Source organism: Protomyctophum parallelum (genome assembly GCF_964188405.1).
Source record: "Protomyctophum parallelum genome assembly, chromosome: 17".
NCBI lineage: Eukaryota > Metazoa > Chordata > Actinopteri > Myctophiformes > Myctophidae > Protomyctophum > Protomyctophum parallelum.
Window position 1 is genome coordinate 15,133,664 of NC_139719.1, and position 17,202 is coordinate 15,150,865.

At 40.6% G+C, this 17,202-nt stretch overlaps 2 protein-coding genes across 3 annotated transcripts; both read left to right on the forward strand.

The window, feature by feature from the left end:
- The first annotated feature begins 1,631 nt into the window (after positions 1-1,631).
- On the forward strand, positions 1,632-9,449 carry acadsb (acyl-CoA dehydrogenase short/branched chain). 2 transcript variants are annotated; one of them, XM_083788094.1, is made up of 11 exons: positions 1,632-1,719; positions 3,278-3,443; positions 4,068-4,168; positions 4,506-4,712; positions 5,167-5,337; positions 6,077-6,202; positions 6,280-6,372; positions 6,495-6,584; positions 6,674-6,811; positions 6,908-7,007; positions 7,555-9,449. In XM_083788094.1, exons 2-11 carry the CDS (start codon positions 3,386-3,388, stop codon positions 7,629-7,631), a joined length of 1,161 nt encoding a protein of 386 aa, XP_083644220.1. In that variant the 5' UTR covers positions 1,632-1,719; positions 3,278-3,385; the 3' UTR covers positions 7,632-9,449. The 2 variants fall into 2 exon arrangements, with proteins under 2 accessions (XP_083644220.1, XP_083644219.1); XM_083788093.1 differs by lacking the exon at positions 1,632-1,719 and adding an exon at positions 2,365-2,440.
- Positions 9,450-13,510: 4,061 nt separating this feature from the next.
- Positions 13,511-14,875, forward strand: LOC310875065 (homeobox protein HMX3-B-like; the record flags this gene model as incomplete). Its single annotated transcript, XM_083788110.1, has 2 exons — positions 13,511-13,802; positions 14,172-14,875. The coding sequence occupies 2 exons, from the start codon at positions 13,511-13,513 to the stop codon at positions 14,873-14,875; spliced, it is 996 nt and encodes a 331-aa protein (XP_083644236.1).
- Between the last annotated feature and the right edge of the window lie 2,327 nt (positions 14,876-17,202).

Consider the following 17,202-nt stretch of genomic DNA (forward strand, 5'->3'; position numbering starts at 1 on the left):
ATTGATACAAAATACAAATGAGTTCAAACTTAAACCTTGTATGACTGTGTAGAGATAGCATTCTCTTACCTGGGGCTTTAAGACGTAACTTGTCAAACAACTCTTTCTCTGCAGTCAGGTTTGCATACATGCTATTGAACTGTTCCGTCAGGTTGTTATAACTGATTTGTAACTTGTTGTTTTGGGTTTTCAAACCTTGTATTTCCGAATCCAGTCTGCTGTCTGGAATAGGGAAATATCAGAATTAATATATGTGAAGAAAACTGTCCCTAGTTGATTTAGACCTCGTCTTCATTCTTATAGATGTCCACCAGGACATAGACACAGACAAAATGTACCTGTAAGAATTGATTTAAAAAAGGAAAGTGGCTGACTTGCTAGTCTCCAGATTTTCTTCATAATAGGTATAGTCTATACTGATTTAAATAGTGCAGAAATATTAGTATTATTGTGTGTAGCACATTAGCATAGACACACGCAAATTAGGAGTCCACTATATGAAGGCTATGTCTTGTGTTTATGTGTCTTTCTGGTAAACTAAATTTCTTTGCAAAGAATGTGATGAAAATGCCCATCACAGGCCATCATGCTGATGAGTCTGACTACAAAAATAGAAACTCCAATAAAATTCCTCTGTGTTGCACATTTTGTTACGTAAGTTTTGGTATAAGTATAGAAACAATTAGTATTTATTGTGTCCGCACAATACTCACAGTGCACTTGTAGACCTATGATGACAGCCAACAGGAGAAAGCAAAGGACCCCCAGACACACTGCAGCAGTTCTGGACCTCTGAGCACAACCTGAATCACATTATCAATATGACACTGTCACATATTTCTCTATTTCAACTAGATGTGAAAATGTCAATGCATTAATCACCAAGAATGAAATAAGAGAAAACAGGAGGTGTTGCTTGGAGGTCAAAGAGTGTTCTTAAACCAGTCTGGGCTGTCCGGACCCGACAAGGCTTTATTATTGTATGCATCAACAAAGTATGGAAATCATTATGCATATTGGTTCAGTTCATAGTGTATTTTATCCTGAGCTTACACATAAGCTTAGATAGAGGCTGAAAACTGATTTCCCTTGAATTCCCCCACTAGTCTTGTCTTGTCTTGTCTTCTATTCTCTTTGATAGACCATCCAATTTTAACACAAGAGCAAGGTGGTAATTTGTAATATGTGTTTTAATTGGTGTCCAGTTTTACCTACCTGAAAAATCATGTTCAACTTTGAACCTCGTCGTTTCAAGTTCAATATCTTCCATGTTGGCATATACCATGTCGTCTTCATTGTTAGATTTCATAATTTGATATAGGTCTATTTCATCTGCCATGTTTCTATGTGGATAAAAAAATAAAGAAAACACTGCAAAACTCTGCGTTTTTGTTCACACAGGTTGACTTATATATCCCTACACTTACACTTACTTTGCTTCTAATTGAGTGCGATTAAGTACTGTCAATCACTTCAGGAAGTGTCATTTCTTGTCACAAGATAGTCACAAGTGAAAAGATTTCTCAATCTCATTTATCTGTTGAGGAACTACCGTACGCAATGGAAAACATAACTATGCTGTGCTATTTTAACCTTTCTATCTTGACTCACTGTCTGCAGCAGACTTTAGAGGAGACCACGTGAGAACTTATTTCGGGTTCAGTCAGAGGTTCTCAGCTGATTTCTTCTGACAGCATGAGCATCAGTACATTCTAGCAGGTAATCGGTCTGCTCTGATTCACAACTGCACGTCTTCTGTTCCAGTCTTTCATCAGTGCTTTGCACCTCGTCCCCATGTTTATCATGTCTCCTGCTAGCACTGTATGCTCAAGGCAACCTTTAGGCTATATCTTATCTTTGGTACTATGTGTAAATATGTAGATGTGCTCATGCTTCCTTTGATTGAATGAGGTATTTCCCGCGTATTATGTTTATTATATATTTTTTTTTTCTATGGAAATAACAAAACTTTAATTTCACCCACCTTTTTATTTCTGTAAACCTGTGATGTGTGACAATAAAGCTGATTCACAGTCTATTATGATGACATGTTGCCCACCAAAGGTCACAGCTAGACTCATCACTAAGGCCTTCTTCTTGCTTCTTGTTTGGTCATCTTGATAAGGCAGGCACGAATGCCAGTGCACATAGCTGGTTTAACATCTCAACCTGTGTGAAGGTGCTACAAGGCCATGCAAGGTGCAGCATTACCATTACATGTATCTAGGCGAGCGTGTCATTTTTTACCATACATCATTTTCTGTGGAGACAATACTGTACGTATTCGATAGGTCACTATTTGTGATGCAACACCATTTTCTTTCAAACCGTCTTGTTGCACCCCGGTTCCTTATAAACGGTGCACACACCGTCGTTGCCGAGGACCCGTATGTAAACATTAGGAATCATGGCTGCCCCGTTGGCCAGGGTTTTCTCGAAGGTGAGATGGAAAATATAACCGTGACGCAGTATGATAGTCAGGATAGGACAGTCTTTTTAATGTGTACTAGTCAATTGAGCTATATCATTGCTTTGTCCCTGCAATCATAATAGTCACAACGCCTTCACTCACTGTGTAACACTATTACGCAACCTGTTTGACATTACGAATGCATGAGGCTTAGATAAAAAATGATAACTCATATGTCAAGTTTTTTTTTTTTTTTTACTGACCATTCGATGAGGAATTAAGACAGTATTATTGTTCTGTAAAATGTAATCTATTTGTGTTATGAAAGACTTGGAAAGGTTTTCTTTTTAGAAGATTTCATATGTAAGGCTAGAGTAAAAATAGCTCTGGTCCATAGCCAATGCTTCTATGATTCTGAATCATAGAAGCATTGGCTATGGACCAGCTAGAGTAAAAAGAGAATTTTATGTATGTTTGAAAAGATAGATAGATAGATCTATCTATAAGCACAAAACGGATTTAAATTTGTAAAAATTGTGAAGTTGTTGCATTTATTAATGCAACAACGATGGCTTCTATTATTTATAGCAGGCTAACTTTCCAGGAATAGCAAGCCTGCTGTTTTTATTAGCTTGGATTCTCCACCGATGATGCCAGTGGTGGTAGGTGGGTTTCTGAACTGTCCACAGCGCTCCTCTGAGACATAGACAGAGTAGAATACAAAGTACCATATTATAACAAGCATTTGTGTGAGTAAAAGATAATTTGGAAAATGGGTGGTCGATTCAAATAGTAGTTGAGCTCAAACTGTGTTCACCGAGTCCAGTGATAAGTCAAAACTAATAACTGTCATTAATATAATTTTAGGTTGGTAGACAGATCCCTCGACCATGGGGTTCATCATACCAGGCTGGCCTACGGAACAGGTCTTCAGCATCTGCCCCAGATGAGTCATCAGATCCAGCTGCTGCTGGGATGGCCTTCCCTCCGCTGCAGACCTATTCTGAGGAGGAAGGCATGATGAGAGATGCAGGTGATATATATGATATGTTGTAGTGGCTCAGGGGTAGATCGGCCGCTTGGGAACCAGAAGGGTTCCCAATGTCCTTGAGCAAGACGCTGAACCCCTAATTGCTCCCGATGAGCAGTTGGGGCCTTGCATGGGTTGCGTGTGTGCACAATATTTATATGGACTCAGGAGGTTTTTGTGGAGCGGCCGACACCGTCTTCCTGGTTTGATCCCTGGCTCGTATCTAGAGCAAGACATTGCTCTAACTTAAAACACTTAACCTTCTCCCAATGAGCAATTGCATGGATGCCTCTGCCATTGTGTGAATGAATCATATGTAAGCATATTCCAAAGTGCTTTGGATGAAGTCGCTATAGAAATGATAGATAATTTGGCAGACCATTGTGTCTGAAGATACTGTACAGGCAAACAAACAGGAGAAGTATTGATCAGGTGCTGCTGACCTTGGTAAATAAGCCTAAAAGTGAAGAAAAGGCTGTACACTCATAGTCACAAATCAATGCAGGATAATTTATTGATACCAACATTTCGACCTGGAAAGGTCTTCTTGTATGTATTCTAGTTCTGAAGATAGTAAGATACATCAATTAAACTTGAAATAGCCTATCTTTCTTTTTTTTTTTACAGTGAAGAAGTATGCTCAAGAGCGCATTGCCCCTTTTGTGTCAAGGATGGACGAGGCGTCACATATGGATGATGAAGTGATCAAATCCCTTTTTGAACATGGCGTATGTGTTTTTTATTTTATTTTTTGCATTTGTGAATTTACTGAATTAACATTTGTGCTGAAAACTGAAATATTTCTAAAACACCAGTCTGATTGTTTTTTTTCTAGTATCAGCAATGCTCTTGTTGTATATTCTATTTAATGGTCAAGAGGTGCACGCACATCCACACATTTCTGGATCCAAAAAATGTCTAAGAAACGAGAGAGGAGATCCACACACCGTTTTAAAAGCTCCCAAAATAATTTATTAACAACCGAGCGGACTAAAAATACAACGTTTCGGCCTCACCGGTCTTTGTCAGGTATACTCATACTATATTCTGTATAAACCTTCGCAGCTAATGGGCATTGAGATTGACCCGGACTATGGTGGCACTGGCTCTACATTCTTTTCGTCCATCCTGGTCATTGAGGAACTGGCAAAGGTGGACCCCTCTGTGGCCGTTCTTTGTGACATCCAGAACACTCTGATCAACACGCTGGTGACCAACCAAGGGACCCCAGCACAGAAAGAAGAGTACCTCAACCGTCTGTCCACTGACACTGTGAGTCAATTCATGTGATGCCTTTCACTGGCCTGACATTTTTTTTGACTAATAGACTAAAACCAGTAAATATGTTTACTTTAGGAAACTGGAGAAGATATTAAGCTTGGCTATAAAGTATAAACTATATAAAATGCATTGCAATGTGATTGCTTTGTCAGGGATTGATAAAAAAAATTCAACTGTGTATAAGGAAAACTAGCAGAAAAGGTCTCGCTAGCTGCATGAAAAATTAAGGAAAACTCCTTAGACTGAGACCGCACTGACAAAGGTCCCACGACCAAAACGTTTGCTAATTCTAACTCACTATGAGCACAGAGAACTTTATCATGAGCTCTTTTTCTGCCAGTTTTCCTTATTGTTTTTGAGACCACCGCACCTGCAGTTAAGAAAGGCGCAACAGTTTCCCCTGTGCTCAACTGTGCATAATGCATATTGTTTTCATGTCCCACAGGTGGGTAGCTTCTGCCTGTCGGAGGCAGAGTCGGGGAGCGATGCCTTTGCTTTGAAAACACGTGCAGAAAAGCACAAGGACTATTACATCATCAATGGATCTAAGATGTGGATCAGTAATGCCGAACATGCTGGTATTTTCCTTGTGATGGCCAATGTAGACCCCTCTGCAGTGAGTTAAATTCTCTCACCATCCATACCCTTATGTTCTACTGCTGTACAAAGCCTTACAGGTCTAGAAATGATGTACAAATGTGCAGTATTTAGATAGCAATACACAATGATGGAGAACGCAAAGTGCCTGCCCACCACCGTGAAGACTAGGGTTTAATTCCTTTGTGCCACATCAAACACAGTTGGCTCTGTCTGCGGATGGAAAGCTAGCAGGGGAGGGCATTCTTTGTCACAGCACTAGCAGCACCTAGCATCGAAAACAGGCAGTACTACAGGCCAAGACTAAAACAATTCTTACGGGTACAGGCTTTAGTTTCGACATACTATTGGTCCGACAGACGGCGACAACCTACCTCAAACCCTAACCTAAACCATAACCGGAAGCACAGAGCAGCGCATATTCGCCAACCTTAACACATATTCGCCAACCTTAATCCGGTCGCCAACGTTAACGCATGTTCGCCAACCTTATCCAATAATTAATAATAATTAATCCAATCGTTTTCTGTCAGTCCTATAGTATGTCGGATAAGTGTGAGCACTCCATTATTACTTGGCTCATGTAATGTAGTAATGCACAAAGAATATCAGTGTTTTAGAGGGCAATGTCTACAATCGAAACATTTTGAGCTGATCGCCATGATTATTACACCTTTTTGGCTATGCTATGAAATTCCAACCACAAATGTCTGGTCCTACTGCTATGATAATGACATACAGACCTTTCTGTTTGACAGGGATACAGAGGAATCACCTGTTTCATTATAGATAGAGAAACAGAGGGCCTTGAGATCGGCAAGAAGGAGAACAAGTTGGGTCTGCGTGCCTCTTCCACCTGCCCTCTCAACTTGGACAATGTCAAGGTAAAGTCAAATACATCCATTGTCCACCGTGAGGGAATGGCATGATGTTCTTATTGCTAACTTGTTCTCTGTTGTAGGTCCCTGCAAAGAACATCTTGGGCAAGATTGGCCAAGGATATAAGTATGCCATCGGAATGTTGAATGAAGGAAGGATTGGAATTGCGGCTCAGGTAAACCCCTTAAACAATGAATCCCCAGACTCCTCTCTTTTCACATTTGACAAATAAAACTAGTAATTGATTGTGATGTGATGTGAATGTAGCTCCACTAACATTCTGTCAAATTGTCACAGATGCTGGGCTTGGCACAAGGCTGTTTTGACAACACGGTTCCTTACACCAGACAAAGGAAGCAGTTTGGCCAGCGAATCTTCGACTTTCAGGTACAGCTTCAATCAGAATTCTCAAGAGTTTTTGCTAATCTCTTTCAGCACAACTTAATTTTGTAATTTTAGTTTTCTTTTTGTTTCAGGGCATGCAGCACCAGATAGCCCATGTGGCGACCCAGATTGAAGCCGCTAGATTGTTGACCTACAATGCTGCACGTCTAAAGGAGGCCGGGAGACCTTTCATCAAGGAGGCCTGCATGGCTAAATACTTTTCTGCAGAGGTGAGCTGGTGCAGTTCACTACAAAGGTGACTTCATCAGGGTTTGCCGGTATATTTTGTGTGTATACTTACAATATCTACTGTTACTGTTTTCTAGGTTGCAACTCTAACCACATCAAAATGCATAGAGTGGATGGGTGGGGTGGGCTTCACCAAAGACTACCCTATAGAGAAATTCTACAGAGACTGTAAAATCGGTGAGTGGCTCATTACGTCTGTCTGTCTGTTATATTAAGGGTGGCTTACCTGACCGTAGCTAAAGCTTAAAGTATTAGACCTTGCAACATGAACAGTGCATATTTCATGTGGGGAGGAGGAAGGTCAAACTCCAATTGTTAGCGTGGAGCAGAGAGAAGGGGCGATAACAGTGGTGGTGTTACCCACGAGGCCAAGTAATCTGATCCGTCAGGAATTCCCTTGTCTGACCTTGACGTGCTAAAAGGGAGAGAGGGAGGGAGGGAGAGTAATTTACCACCACAGTCCCAAAGTAGCACTACAGACAGAATGACACTTTTCCTTTCGTCAATTCCACTTTCACTCTTCATTCTTCCTGCTGCCTTACTGGCAGATTGACTTACATAATAAGATAGTTGTGCCCCTTTGTCCCCATATTGAAAGTGACATATCCATGTATTTCCCAGTGGAATTTGAAAATGCCATTGGAATCTGTCTTTTATCATACCAGGGATAAGGGACCAGTGTTCCCAATGCTTATTTTTGTTTCCATGTTTTTGCTCTTTTCAGGCACCATTTATGAAGGAACAACAAATGTCCAATTATCCACCATGGCCAAGTTCATTGATAAGGAGTATGACTACTGAACTCGGCTAAGGCTGGATCCTCATGGGTTTGCACTCTTCTCCGCGTGACACTCCGTTTATTTTACCTGGGGACTTTAGTGGGGTGTATTGTGTGACATGCATTGCTGTAGACGTCCTTTCTTTGGTCGTACAACAAGATTTTGGCCTCTAGTTTGAGGGTGTTAACCACTTTTAACCTGGTATCCCTATGGGAAGAGGGACGTAATGTTGGTAATAGTTTGACGATTATATATGGCTGTTATTTGTCAAACGTGTCAAATTAATATTGGAATATTGCTAGTGTCTACAGTTTAGAAAGGATTACTTTGGAATCTCTGCAGGTTCTATTGCCACCTGCATTGGAACTCTGAGAAGACTGGGTTGTTATCGGCTGAGTGTGCCAGTTTACCACCTTCAAGCTAGAGGCCTTAGATTCTGGTAACGGCTGCCCATCCAGAAGGGCATATTTTCAACTGAAAAAAGTGACAACAACGGATCATTTTTGTTGTGTGACACGGTTGCTGGACAAAGTATGAATGAGCCTTTCTTATGGTCATTTGGGCTGCTGATTAGACACGGGATCAGAATCTTGCTTGTGTTAAACATTGGTCTGTTAACTTATGCAGTGTGCAGTTCTTATGCACTTGTGGTTACTGAAAGACTAATGAGCTGTATACTGTATATGCCGTTTACTGGGTGCGCGGCTCACGAAGATTCACAGTAAGAAAGAAATAGCCAGCACTCAAGTCCTTCTGGTACTTTTAATTCATATGCACACGGACAGACACAGCTAACATGGACATGTTTCGACGTCAAGCCTTCTGTGTCTATCGATGCGCAATTTAATTAAAAGTACCGGAGGTCTAAATTTCTCTTTCACCATCAGCCAACTTCGTGTTGACTTTCTCCAATTCTCATTGCCTCGACGCCAATGTTGGTCCACTCACTGACATTCAAGTAATTTCCTTCAACTGCATCAAGATTGGTTTGTAATTCATGAATGATCTTTGTCTTTCATTCGAACCTTCAATCCCTCCATCGTCTCTGTGAGATGTCTGTAGTCCTTCTCATAAACAATCTCTTTAGGATGGTTGATATATGTATGAGAAGGTCCTCAGGTTTGCAATCCAGATCAGACGCAGGAGTGACACTCTGCCGATGGTTATAGAGCCTTATCTGTCTGTGCACGTACAGTATGAATTATAAGGTACCAGAAGGACTTCGGAGTGCTGCTGGCTATTTCTTTCTTACTGGAAATCTATTTTCTCCCTCACACACGTCACTATTTTCATAGGTCCATGGTCCTTGAATATCACATTCAAAGTATGTCAGTTATTGACCTATGCTAACTGTGCTGCCCTTTAAAGCTACCAGCCCCTACATTTTATGTCCATAGAAAGTTATTTTTCGTTCAATTAGTCCCGTATTGTAGCTTTAATGCTTATTTTGCGAGGAATAACAAAAGAAGAACTCCAATGTTACTGTTTTGTTTTTACAGATCCATGTGTATTTCAATATGAGATTGGTGTTTTGAGATATACTGTATTGATTCAGATTTTTGCTGAATGTGTGTCTGCCTTTGCAGCGTCTTAACATAGTTATGTTTTTTGCTATGAATTCCTCAAGACTCTATCAGCTGATACTAATCTAAATGTGTGTATTTTTCCTTTGTAACACTGTTTGCATTTGTGTTTTCTGTGAACAGTATATATTTTGTCATTATAGCTGTCAAGAAAATGTTTCATGTCATCCATTGAGACATTTTTGCATTGGGATTAAAATCTTTAGAATTGCCTAAAGAGAACCTTGGAAATAATAATAAATGCCAGATATAATGTATCCATGCAGTATTTTCTTCCTTTTGCAATAAGTCACCTATAGATGACAACTCCTGTTTTTATGTTCCACCACTAGGTGGCAGCATGCTCTTGATGGACAGCCCAGGAGGTGAAGGTCACGACAGCTCCTTTTTTAAAGGGTAGTAAATTACCACATCTTCTAATAGCCTGTCACTGCTAATGTTATTTTATATCAGTTTAATTATGCCTGCCTCTAATATGGGAGGGACCTGCCTTAAATAATTCATTATCCAAGTGGCAATTTGTCAGTGAGATGAGGTTAATTAGATTTCCATCGCATGTATGTGTTGTCTATCCAAAACCATGTCTATTGTTCTGTGCCAGACATTGACAGTGACTAACTGCTCAGGGCCTGTATCAGCTGTCACTCCTGTTAAAAAGATGTATTGTAAGGGTACCTGTTCAACAACTAGAAAGTCATTAATCACTGACAATACTTTATAACAAAACAATGGGAATGGAGAAGAAAGTAGCTGGGATGGCAAACAGACTGACAGTGGGATGTACGAACAGGTTACACATAATGCCAATGGTGATGTGGCACAATCTAACCCATGATTCTGTACACGTGTATCACGTGTCTCACGTGTGACAATAGTTAGATTAACGACTTTAACCATAGCATGTTGGTCTTTTACTTTAAGTGAACATTGGCTTGAACCATCAACCTTGAGCTTATAAATTATAGTGAAAATTGTTACTTTTTCAGAATTTCTAAAATGTTTGCCTATAATGGTATGGTTGAAAAGTGGTTACAAAAAGAAATGCTTCTCTCCCACTCCAGACCACTCCGGGTCACGGTACCACCTGAGAGGAATAGATCTGCAAAACCAAAATGCTATATATGATGGGTTCTGTCTCAGTATAGCGTCTGGCTCCTATAAGTTATATCAAACTGAGAACGGTCTGTGAGGTATAGCTTCTCTGAGTGAAGTCAGCCTTGTGATGAATTACAGTCTCATCAGCACCCTCCAGCTATATAGTGTATACCTACTGGGTTTTAGGTTAAGATGTATAGGCCTCAGGTAATACACTGTAAACACGATAACAACTTTTAGATCTCATTATGCCACAGCCACATGTATATACTCATGATCCCAACGATATAACATATATTGACTTATGTGAACCATGTTACACCAAACAGAAAGGCTATGCAAATTTCCCCCCGCCTGGGTCACTGACCTAGCCCTGTTGCTGTTCCACTTTGCATTTTCTTTTTTGTCTAATGAATGTCATTTCTGCCTTTGGTGGAAGTGCTATTATCTGGATTACACTTTACATCAGCAAACACAGCTCAACCAGCCCCCTTCACCGCCCCCATCTTTAACACGGCTATGAGACCTCTAATTACGCAGGGATTCAAGTAGCTTTTGCACAAAACAGTGTCGTCCTTGAGATTGGAGCGAGCTCAAAGGACAGATTGCATCCGTGTTTAGTTTGAGCAAATCCAATTTATTTGATTAGCTGTATGCATATGTCTGGACGACGTCTAATTAAATAACTGCGGGTTCCCTCCCTCTCTCTGTCTCTTTCTCTAAACAGATGGCAATTAGACTTTGAGCGCTGTTTGGTGCTTTATACGTTCATTTTGACCAAAGACAAACCTATAAAATATGTCTTTTGGCATTAAATATGACATGTTCATACATATACCCCAGAGAGAAACGTCACGTGGAGTGAAAAATAAGGTCGGGGGTGCCTCTTTATCACTGACCCATGATGATGACAGACGCTAATGTGACTGTATTGATGACTGTCAGCCAGACATCCGTCATTGCTCACTCAACAAACACTGTGCGTATATGGGACAATCCACAAATAATCCAGTGTATAGGCCACTTTTTCATGTCAAGGACCCCCAAATTGACACTAATTAGCCCGCCCCGTGGACCCACCATTTGAAAAGATATGCCAAGGACCCCCATAATAGAAGATTTTTATGGCTCTAGCAGTGATTCTCAACCCGTTTAATTTGTACAAAATACAAATGTACATTTGTACACTCAGAGTTACAGACCAATAAGGGTCCATTTGGCTCCAAACTTTCATTTAGCTGGGGACCCCCTGGAACTCCCTCAAGGACCCCTGGGCGTCCCCGGACCCCACTTTGGGAACCACTGGTATAGGCTATACCTCTTATATCATTGATTTAACTCTTTATGCTCATGTGTTTGAGTTGGAGAATATATGACACCTGACATGTAACCATATTGGCACCCTAAGATCATACTTCATCTCATTTAATCAAATCTGAGCATTAATTCCGAGATATACTCAATATCAGTTGACCGTTTTTCAACTGTTTTTGTTTTCTCTCGTTTGTTTCAAGATGAATGCCGTTTCAGGCCATAAGAGGCCTGCCGTGAACGGACGTGGTGAAACATATATTTACGACAATGGCAGACAAGTGATAAGGTTTGTAAAACGTATACCGGTAGATAGGTTATGGCGCAAAATGTGTTAAGTAAAAAAAAAAAAAAGGAAAATAAATATACTTTTGATTTGTTTTATAATGCAATTTTGGGTCATGGGTGGATGGCTGACTTGGAGGTATCTGACCCCACTCCCCCACAGTCGAGGTATATTTAAAACAATAAATTCTATGAGTTCTATATGAGACAATATTGTTAAAATAATTTGACAGATATAGGCAAGCAGCAACCTCATTAATGGGATGGGTGGGAAATTATGGGAATGTTGAATGCCTGTATGTGTGGGTCTTTTGTATGAAGCTGATTTGACGGGCCTTTATCACAAACTCATATTTACGACAATGACAAGCAATCAATTTGATGTCTGCCTGTGGCACTTCCGTAATAATCACATTATAAGGCTATCAACTGAATGAGCGCCATGTCCAGTGCGTGCGAGTGAAATATAGGCTATACAATAGGCCTACTATAGTGCACACCTTTCTTGAATCAAGTGACAGAGATGGAACTCAACACAGCTCATTATTTTGTATTCGATCATTTTAATCATAATTTGTATTCTTTGGTTCTTTACCTGTGTGTTGCTGCTCTGACGCCAGAGGAAAGAGTCAATTATTGACATCTATCCTAAAAACGTGACCTATGTGAGGGACCACCCCGATGTATTTCGTCATACGGTAACCATACTGTGTAAGGATGCATCGAAAGAAAGTTATAAGCAATATAGGCAAAAAAGAAGAAGCTGTTGATAGAATGAGCAAAAACCACATTAACTTGAACCAACGTGCGTGCGTGTGCGTGTGTGTGTGTGTGTGTGTGTGTGTGTGTGTGTGTGTGTGTGTGTGTGTGTGTGTGTGTGTGTGTGTGTGTGTGTGTGTGTGTGTGTGTGTGTGTGTGTGTGTGTGTGCGTGCGTGCGTGCGCGCGCGCCTTCCTAAAGCCTATAGGCAGGTGCATGTGTGCAAAACGAGTGCGTGCAATTTGCGTAACGTGCGCCCCTATACGCACATCGATGTGCTCTTTAGATCATCTATAGAGCATTTAGTCACTTTAATGACAGGTGATTGTAAGCATTCATGGCTAAAACATATTGGGCCGTTTTGCTTCTTTAATCTAATTGGGTGATCGATGGGATGGGCGCGTTGCGTTGCTGAGCCTGAAGCCATCATAACGTGTAAAGGCCTGGGCTGATGGGTGGACTCTTTTCTTTGGAGTCTATTTTCGTCCTGGCTGTCTGTCCCTCCTCCCTTTCTAGTCCGTTCCCTGTTTCATCTCAAATCCCATTTGCCATTGTATCTGCCCAATCGCAGAGACTGGACGCATTTAACTTGGATGACATTTTTATTTCATCATTTACTGTCCAGCGCAAGTTTGGCGCATTGATCATCGCGTTTTCACTCGGCTCACTATCTGGAATCCTGGATGCAGCATCACTGGTTTGCTCTTTTTTCCTGCCCTCGGTTGGTTGGTCGGTCGTCTCACAAACGCAGTATAAAGCGCCCGCGATAACTTATCAAGGGAGATCCGAATTGTCTTTGGGGGAAAGGGTTGTAAAAGTTTAATGTTTTCATGGTGATTCATGCTGGACATTAAACTGCTATAACGGTAATGGCAGACTCGACCGAGACGCAAGAGACCTGTCAGCCTGCGAAAGATTCACCGTTCTCCATAAAGAACCTGCTGAACTTTGACAACAAGCCAACTAAACCTAAAACCTCCTTACTGTCCTCGTCGAGAGGAGTGTTTGAAGGGAGCTTCTTTTCTCGGCTGGGTGAGCTTTCTTTCCCTCGGTTTGAGTTCCCATCCCAGCGAGTTGGACTATCAGCGCAGTATTTGGAACGAGCATCCACCTGGTGGTACCCCTACACGCTGGGCACTTCAGGACAGCTGAGGACTGCAGGTATAGGCTACTTATGTAATGATGATAATAACATAAAAGTTTTATGATATGTGTTTTATGATAAAACACGAATTGTGAGCAATAATATCAATAAAACATTGCATTAAGTGCATGGCATTCAGCCGTATAGCATGCTGCTTTTGTCATGTTGATACTTGAAAGTATTTCACTGCATGCACGTGATCATTACCTCGACTAAATTAAATTCTAAAATGTATATTGTGAAATTAGGCTATAGGAGTATGTCCATCGTATTTGATAGGCCTACTACGTGTTGTTTGTAATTTGACATGTCATTTGCTTTGCTCCTGCAATTAGGATAACCTGTTGATTAAAAAAATCTTATTTGCAATTCTGTGTTTCTTGCAGTATCTGTATCTGAGAAGGCCAGCTTGCGAGACATCATATCGCCGGTCACATCAGAGAGACAATCGCCAGGCTTCCCAAAGGGCAACAACCACCACCACCACCAGGACGAGAAAGAGGACGATGACAGCAAAAGCATCGACGACATCGCTCTGGAGGAGAGCGACGACGCGGAGGAGGGGGGACAGAATAAAGAAGACGCCGGTGGAGATGACTGGAGAAAGATGGACGAAAACTCGTCGGACAATAATAACAATAAGAAAGCCGCGGCGTGTCGGAAAAAGAAAACGCGCACCGTGTTCTCCAGGAGCCAGGTGTTCCAGCTGGAGTCCACGTTCGACATAAAGCGCTACCTGAGCAGCTCGGAGCGCGCCGGCCTGGCGGCCTCGCTGCACCTGACGGAGACGCAGGTGAAGATCTGGTTCCAGAACCGCAGGAACAAGTGGAAGAGGCAGCTGGCCGCCGAGCTGGAGGCGGCCAACCTGAGCCACGCCGCGGCGCAGAGGATAGTGCGCGTTCCCATACTGTACCACGAGAGCCACCACGCTGCGGCGGCTGCGGCGGCCCTGCACGCCGAGAATGGAGGCTCCTCCACGGGCAGTTCGCCAGCCGCCGGCCAGTCGATCTTGTCCTTCCCACACCACCACATGTACTATTCTCACCACCACCCCATTGTAACGTCGGTCCCGCTGCTGAGACCCGTTTAAAAAGACTGACTGACTGCTGTTTGAATAATTCACCATTATATTTGTTTTTTTAATTGAGAGGAGAGCGATTTGCATTGTCAAGTTAAATATTAACACATGTGTACATTATTATTATTATTATTATTATTATTATTATTATTATTATTATTTCATTAAAATTGTTAAAACATGCCACTTACATTTTAAAATCGACTTGTTCTGAACTGCGTTTTTTATATAGGCTACTGTCAAATGTATATTTTACACTACAGAGTGTATGTGTTTGCAATTTTAATGTGGGATTTAATATTTTGATATTTTACAATATTGTGCAATAGCTGTTCGCTTCACACATGCAGCAAGAGTTTGTCGACCATGCATTGTCCACTCCTCGCCAACAACATAGTCCTTAATTGCTATAAACAGAAGACAATCGTATTCTTTCAAAATCCCTGAAAAAGGAGCCCCTCTTCACTTCGTTTTTGCTCACGCAATTTTCAAGCCATACAAGCCAAATAACAGCCTGCATTGTTGTGTTTTAATTTGTATATAATGCTATTATTTCATTTTTATTGTAATTGTTAAAGCAAGTCTGTAAATCGTGGTCTGGTCACTCATCAAGAATAAACAACAACAAAATAATTCTTGACGGGATAACCTATGTGAAAAACTGTTATTTGAAAAATGCCTGGAGACTGGAGTGAAACTAATTTGTAAAATGTACAAAGACTTGCTATAACCATTTTGGGGTTGAGAATTATCACTATTTTTGAAATATTGATTAGACATTTTGAGTAGTCATTTTTGGCTCGGATTGCATTTGGAAAGGAACTCTTTAATAGGTCTAATTGCCGATATTTTTAGGCCTATACTAAATCATGCTGCGAGTTAAGCTATAGATTATAAGCGACTTAATAGCCTAATTGACTCGATTAATGAATTATCGCTATAGTTAAGACTTGGGACTCTTGGGAGTAGTTTTTTTTCTTTTTTTTCCTTTTTTTGAAAGATGATCCCCTACAATTCGTTTGAAGAATAGACTGTGGACCTATAGGCCCATTTAAGTTGTATCATGTTCTATTTTAAAGTGGTTCCATTTTATACTGTCACTATCTCAGGGGGAAGGCTGTACAGCATTCCTTGTAATTGTGTATGACTTTTGAAATTAATGAAAAATAAACAACATTACATAAATTACCAACATAATTATGGTTTTGACACAAGTAATACCTGGCTTACATTATAGGGTTTGTATAGATTTATAATAACTTTAAAATTATTAAGAATATAGGCTATAGGCTACAAGTAAAATATTGATGTGAATATGATGGGAAATCTTTAAAAGAAAATTCAGGTTTTCCTGAAAGAAAGACAGACAGACAGACAGACAGACAGACAGACAGACAGACAGACAGACAGACAGACACACACACACACACACACACACACACACACACACACACACACACACACACACACACACACACACACACACACACACACACACACACACACATTAAATGAGAAACAAATCAATGCATCAAGCAGGTGCATGCATTATAAACAATTAATCAATTAGGGTTAGATTCATTTTCATATTTTTACAAGAATGGAAAAGGGGTTCATCATTGGGTTCAATCATTGAGCTTCAGTCGAAGACTGCATGCTCAAATGGCAAGTGTTTCAAAGAACACATATTTTATATTGGAAATACTAAATACAGAATGGGTTGAAATCCAATCATGCTTGCATTAGTGCAATAAGGCAGTGGTTTTCAACCAGTGGTCCAGGGACCACCAGTGGTCCTTGGAGAGGTTACAGGTGCATGGTCCCCAGCTAAATGATGGAGAGTTGGTAACCAAATCGACCCTTATAGATCTTGAACTCAAGACAGAGTTAAATTATTGTTAAACATCTGCATTTTAATTTACAAGAAGTCTATTATACACATTGATCAACGTTTGCCTGTTATCTCTCCAAACCAACAATAGGCTAAATATTATTTAGTTTTGGGTCTGAATCTCATCAAAATTCAAATGCGTGGTCCACGGCTCAAATTCCGAATAAATAATGGACCTTGATATGAAAATGGTTGAAAACCATTACAATGCAGGAAAGAATGGTCAGACTGCAGTCAGAAGTTAACATGCCGTTATGGTTGAGTGCAAAAAAAACAAACAAGAAGACATATAGAAAGACTATAATGTATAGTCTATACATCTGAGGTCAGTGGTGCAAAAAACATATAGAGCCTGGTGTACTAGTGGAAAAACGTGATGGATAGATGACTTATCCTTCATATAAGTGGGATAGGATGCATAGGATGTAGTCTATAAAGAGAAAAGTAT